The sequence below is a fragment of the Gavialis gangeticus genome, unplaced genomic scaffold, assembly GCF_001723915.1.
Source record: "Gavialis gangeticus isolate Ggan-Ray unplaced genomic scaffold, GavGan_comp1, whole genome shotgun sequence".
NCBI lineage: Eukaryota > Metazoa > Chordata > Crocodylia > Gavialidae > Gavialis > Gavialis gangeticus.
In genome coordinates this window covers 23,610,262-23,616,594 of record NW_017728996.1, presented here as the reverse complement: position 1 = coordinate 23,616,594, position 6,333 = coordinate 23,610,262, and the positions used below count along the sequence as shown (strand labels likewise).

At 35.9% G+C, this 6,333-nt stretch overlaps 1 protein-coding gene across 1 annotated transcript in view; it reads left to right on the top strand.

Moving 5' to 3' along the window:
• Positions 1 to 5,427, top strand: part of SPPL2A (signal peptide peptidase like 2A) — an 81,526-nt gene extending 76,099 nt beyond the window's left edge. The window contains exon 17 of the mRNA XM_019504148.1: positions 2,669 to 5,427. Coding sequence (XP_019359693.1) covers positions 2,669 to 2,743 — 75 coding nt within the window. The 3' untranslated portion in view covers positions 2,744 to 5,427. The remainder of the gene's footprint in view (positions 1 to 2,668) is intronic.
• The last annotated feature ends 906 nt before the right edge of the window (positions 5,428 to 6,333 follow it).

Sequence of the window (6,333 nt, the reverse complement as noted above, 5' to 3'; positions counted from 1 at the left end):
ATAATGGATCATTGCAGGCAGGCTTACTAAACCACATTTCATGACTCACTAAACCACAAGGTTCACTTGAAAAAGTGCATGATTTACTTTTCCAAGTACCAAGCAATTCTGCCTTCAGCTATAACGTTTCTCAAATGAATTGGGCTTTTTGGACTGTGTGTTTCACAGGTGTAGTCAAATGCAAAATGGGTTCTTTGGTCTGATTTATTTCCAGGTGCATATTCTTTATAGCTTACTTTACAAATACTTCTATTAGTAGAACTTCAGGGGTTTTTTGTGTTCTGTAAAGCCATAGTTTGTTTTAAACCCTTAAAAAACAATCTTGTCCCAGAGGGGGGTGGGGGGGTGAGAATCTTAGAGATGCAGGCATATCTTTGTGGTGAGAAAATACTTTTATCTTTCTTTGCATTTTTCCCAAGCCTAAAATATTAGATACTGGCTTTATGTAGGGAGCTGTCTGTCTGTCTGTCTGTCTGTCTGTCTGTCTGTCTGTCTGTCTGTCTGTCTGTCTGTCTGTCTGTCTGTCTGTCTGTCAACATCCAGTCCATGTCTGTTGTTAAAATGTGATCTGTTCCATGCATTTGCTCCAACTTTGAGAGCACAGGAAGAAAGTTGCTTGCGAGAAACGGATGCAGTTAACTAGAAGTTAACTGATGCCAACCCATCAGAGTTTGAAGTTTAAAGTACACATGTATTCATATATAAAATGTAGGTGAACATATAATATAACAGTGTAACATTTTTATCAATGTTAGGTAAACAGACCATTGACATTTCTTGTCAGTAAAACCTTTATCACCTGCCATTGTGTGTTACTTACATATATAACAAAATAATTTTAGACAATTTCTATATTTTATCAGCACATTTTTAACCCCTACCCACTAAAGGAAGGTTGCTTCAGTTACCATGAATCCAGCTAAAGAAACCCCAGAAGCAGAAGGAAGTTACAGCTTCCTCTTGTAGTAAAAACTACCTAATTGAGTTCTTCCATCTAAAAAGGTTATAAGTTTAAGATATTCCATGTAGGACATTCCAAGACTAGAAACAAGGGTGTCTAAGGATCAAATACCCTGATTCAAAGCATCTTGCTGTCCTTTGTGGTAGAAATAAGAGCTTATGCTACCTGGGAAGGTTCAGATTTTCCCATAGGGAGCAAGCAGTTGTCTCTTGTTAGGGTAGCTACCCAGAGATTAGTCCCTGGAACTGTCACAGTTTGTAGCTGTATAGTAATATCACCAGCTTTGTTTTTACAGTTTTGCAAGTAACTCCCACCTTTCCTCTTCCTGCTCCTCCCATGCTAAATATAATGCCATGAGTAATACAGCTCTTCTAAATTCATGAGGCAGAAAGATTATATGCTATATTATCTTTTATTATTTTTAATGTAAAGAGGTATAAGATCCTGGAATTTGGGCTATAGAATATTTATGCTGAAGAGATTAATTGCCTATCATTTCTAAACACTCTGCACTACACTATTTCTCCCCTCTAGTTTGTAGTTGGGTTTTGGCATGTTATGAGTTCTACTGAGTTAGAGGATCACTGTTGCTAATATGGGCCTTCATCCAAAGGCTACTGTTGATATGGCAGTCTTCAGTTGACTTCAGTGGATTTTTCAGCTGGGCCTGTAATTAGTACTCATCTGTCTGGCAAGGAAATGTTTGTAAAATACATTACTTATAAATCAGTTTTTAATGTATTGATCTTAGAATGACAAGGATAGTGAAGGATAGGTACCATTAGCCAAATGATGGAGTAGCACTTGTCCAGTGGTAGTCTCTTCTGATAGGAAACCACTGCTCTGGTGTACACCTAAAGAGGAATAAATTTTAGTACCATTTGACTTTTTTGATTATTGAATTTTCCAGCAGTAGAAATATTAAAAGCCCGTAAAGGGGTTTTCAGGTCAGACTGTAAGTGAAATCCTATCTCTATTAAATTCTGTGGGAATTTTGTCTTGACATCAATGACAAGGGTTTTGGCTCAAGAGTGTCTGTGTAATGTTAAAGATGGAACTGAAAATAGAGTTGTACCTTTCTTACACCTTGCTTGCTTGCTTATTTATTACTATTGGAACTTAACACAATTTAGCTTTGTTTTTTAATGTCCTAATATGAAAATATTACACTAAACCCTGGATTTAATTCTAGTTAGGATGTTTTTCCTCTAGTAGCCAAATCAGCGTCAAGGTTCCACACAGCATGTTCTGTCTTTGACCTTCGTACAGTCCCTTGAGGGGCACATCCCTTAGTGCCAGATTGGGCTGAGTTACTTTACTGTCCAAAGATGAGGGTTTGGCTGTTCACCTGTATTTCTTGATATGTGACTCCACCAGCAGGTCCAAGGGACCTTGAATCTTGCTGCCTACCTTTTAGAGCGGTGTTCTGAGACACAGTGGAAAGTGTCTCAGAATTCTGTGACAGCATTTCATCTAAGGGTTTCGAAGTGGTAACAAGGGGTTGGTTTCCATATTTAATTATCTGGCTCAGATGATGCTTTTTTTCAGTCCTGCAGAGGATTTCCTCTCTGTATGCTGCTAAACTCTGCTCTGCTGCTGATCTAGCTAGATTTCTTTTAACTAATTTAAAATTTTAGCCCTCTAAATAAAAAAATAAAAAAAAAATGGGGGTTTTTTATAAAGTGTCCTCTTGTTGTTTATGCCTAGATGATGGAACATCTGGATTATACAGCAAATGAAGAAAATGCTGCAACAACCAATGAACAGTCTGGAGGACAATAATGCAAAGGATCCTCATCTGAAATAGCATTGTTCAAATTTTCTGCACCTAAACTACAAAAAACTTGACTGATTTAATTTTTACACTAGAGTATTTCATATCCTGGACAAAGAGAGTTGCCTTTTTTACATTAGCACCTCTATTTTTATGGAAAGATGTTTAAGTACATTATATCAGAGTGATTGAAATAGATTTGCATTTTAATAGCCAAAATATATTTAGTAAAATTGTGCCTTATTTCACTTTAAATAAATAGATATTGTCTATGCAATTTTCCAAACACGTGTTGTACACAATGTATTTTTATACCAATGCCTGTAGCCCATGGGCATAAACTGACTTTCTGATTTCTATATGCTTAAAAATTGGTTGGGTTGTTTTACTAGGAAGTCCTGAAGAGGATGCTACTCTCAAGCTTTTGAATCCAGAGATGACATATGAGACAAAAAGTAACAGTGCAACTGTCTAAATATCTTAGCTCTTTATATTAAAACACATGCACTATAAGCCATAAAGGTGGAGATAGAACAACTGCATTGGTTTTTCTTTCTGACTCATGCATCATTGGCCATTCCCTCAGTTAGCAGTGACAGTAAAGTTGCCTTTACACAAGGTCTTTGATATTTAGGAATTGGCAACATGAGTGAATTTGCTTTGGTTTACTTAATTGTGCATAAAACTTTAAATGTAACCAAAAAAGAAAGGATAAAACTGAAACCTCTGGCTCCTTTCTTTAACACCAGCATCTAAAAGTTTTAAAAAAAAGAAAACTCTGAATTTTTGGCTTGGCTACTTGCTATAGGTTTGTAGATTTTGATCCTTCACTTGTAGAATTTTATTGGGTATAGGATCAGGGTCAGAGAGGAATTCTGTAGCTTTGTTTCCCACTAGTCCTAGAATTTGGATAATTTTTGCAAGGTCTTTGCAGTTGGTGCCGTGCAAAATGTAGTAAACAGTGATTAATTTTTTCCTCTCTTAGTTAAGGCCAGTGCATGTGTTTTAATTTGTCATTTAGACAATTTCTATCCTTTTTTGAAAGGGTAAAGCAGGCTAAATCATTAGTTTAGTTCATATTTAGAATTTGGTACGTGTTAACAGCTGACATTTTTCTTTTGAAAACTGCAAATGAAGAAAATACTGAGGGAGGGAGGGATTAGGCATAAAGTAGAATTTGGCAGAAATGCTAACACTTTACACCAAAGAGACTTGGAGAAGCCAATAACTGAACTGCTGAAGTTCACCCCTTCTAATTCTGTGTAACAGTTGTAATACAACTTTTCTTGTATTCAAATTCATATAGAAGGTGCCAGGTGGAGAACCTTTGTGGCTGATATTCACCATTGACAGAGAATGAGCACTGGCAATGCAGATTTTCCTATTATATCTCACTAAAGTGCCTCAGGACTGGTTTTGCCAGAGTAGATTCTAGAGGTGAGTGGGTGATTTAGGGTCTCTTAAAACAGGAGCACTCTAGAAAATTAATCCAGATTAAATTGGATTTGTCATCATTGATTTTTTTTTAAGCAAATTGAGCTAATACCCCTTTCATTCTGATCCCCACACAGGTTTCTTGCCTTTTAAAAAAAAAATTAATTAAAGGTTAATTTGGATGAATTTTTCTAGTTGCTCCGGTATATGTAATTACTTAGTATCTATGACTATGTCAATTGTTGACCACTCTGTAGAGACGGTCAACAAGGGTTCTCCTTGGCTGCAGCTGCTAAAGGCCACAAGCCAGCTGTGTGATTATTGACCTGCACCAGACTTGGACTGGCAGCTTCAAGGTGAAAGGCTGTCATATCCCATTACAAATTCTCTAAGCCATCCAAACCCTCTTTCGATATTTTTTGAGTTTTATTCATTCAGTTTTGGCATCAGAAATACCTCAGTGTTTAATAGCAGATTGCAAAGGGGTTTTTTTTCTTTGCAGGAAAATTATGTTAACAGTAATTTCCTTTAAATTATTATTTTTTTCCTTTTTAGGGTAAAGTGCTAAGTGGCTGTTATGAAATGTCGTGCTTTCTGACAAGCCCAGCCTCAGACACAAAACACATGGTTGTGAGAGAAGTTTCTGAAAATAACGCTTAAAAAGTTAAGGGCTCATAACAGTAGCTCAGCATCATGCTGTATTTTCAAACATTTAAAGACTTTATAAGCCTGTATAAAATGAACCCATCTTTCCCTCTGAAAGAACGTTTAGATTAATTGTAAGCTTAGCTGGTAACCAAACTAGTGTGTTAGTTTGGCAACATGTTTAACTGTGCGTTTAGCAGCCTGCTGTGAGAAGTCTGTATTGCTTCATGCCTAATTACTGTTCTGTGTGGTGTCTCACACATGTTGCAGTTTGACAGGATGTAAACTAGCAATTTTTTTCTTTTAGGGCTTAGGTTCTTGGTTTGCTAAAATCAAGGATGAGGATAAAATTTGATAGGCTAGTGTCAACTACTGAAATGTATTTTATAAATAGTTCAATAGGACTGATATTTGAAACTTTTTTTAGAAGTTTTGGGTGTTTAATACTGTATTAAATTCAGTTGGGCTTTTCATTATACTAAGAGCCTTAATAGCAATATGTAATATAAGACTTAACTCTTTTGATTTATATGGATACTGACAACTGCTTCCTCCCTCACCATTTAAATTATCACTTTTCAAGAATGTTGTTAATAAATCTTCTTTTAAAGCAGTATTTGGAATAATTGATTTGTTCTATATGTCTCTCTAAAAGCTGACATTTACGCTAATGATGACAGACAGTAACATCTTCAAAAGTGGTTAGGTGACTTAGAAGCTGATGTCCCATAGACATAAGGTTCTGTATCAGTTAGGCAGTGATTATTTAGGCATGCTTTATCAATCAAGTCCAAAGTGCCTTACAACATAATTCTGGTCTGAAAAATAACTTTAAAAAAATAAATAAATCAATAAATAAAACAGCTGCTTATTCATCAGATCAGCTGTCTGTGAGTTCAGAGTCCTGTTTGTATACTCTAGTGGCAATATCGATAATCTGTTTTAGCAAACATTTGCTGTGTTGCTCTTCATACTGAATCATGCCATGACCACTTGTTACAAGAATTGCTATAATTAGTAGCACCAACCAGATCAAGCACTTTTACTTCCTCTCTTTCTCCATAAGTTTGCATCAGCAAAACATCTGCATTGTTACCCATCAAACTAATAATTTACTAAATTCTGTTTGTTAACACATGGGCAGCCTTTTGAAGGTAATGAGTCACATGTGTCACTTGCAAAACTGTGGCCTTCAAATGTATGGTTCTTAAGAATATTGCTAAAGCAATTCAGAGGTGAGACTCTAACTTTGCCCTGGGACCCTTTGGGTTAGAAATACTGAAGGAAAAAAAATCCACATTTAGAAATGGAGTCTATTTGATATGCCGTTTGTGATGTAATACGTATAAAACAATATGATACTGCTTTGAGTTATTCAGAACTGAGCAGCATTTTTAGCTGCTTTCTCTTTGATGCGTTGATATTTCTGAGCCATGGAAGTAAGTGATCTGATACTTGAATTGGTGGGAATATTTTTAAATCTTAATTTTTAAACTTTAAATTAAAGTCTCTTAATACA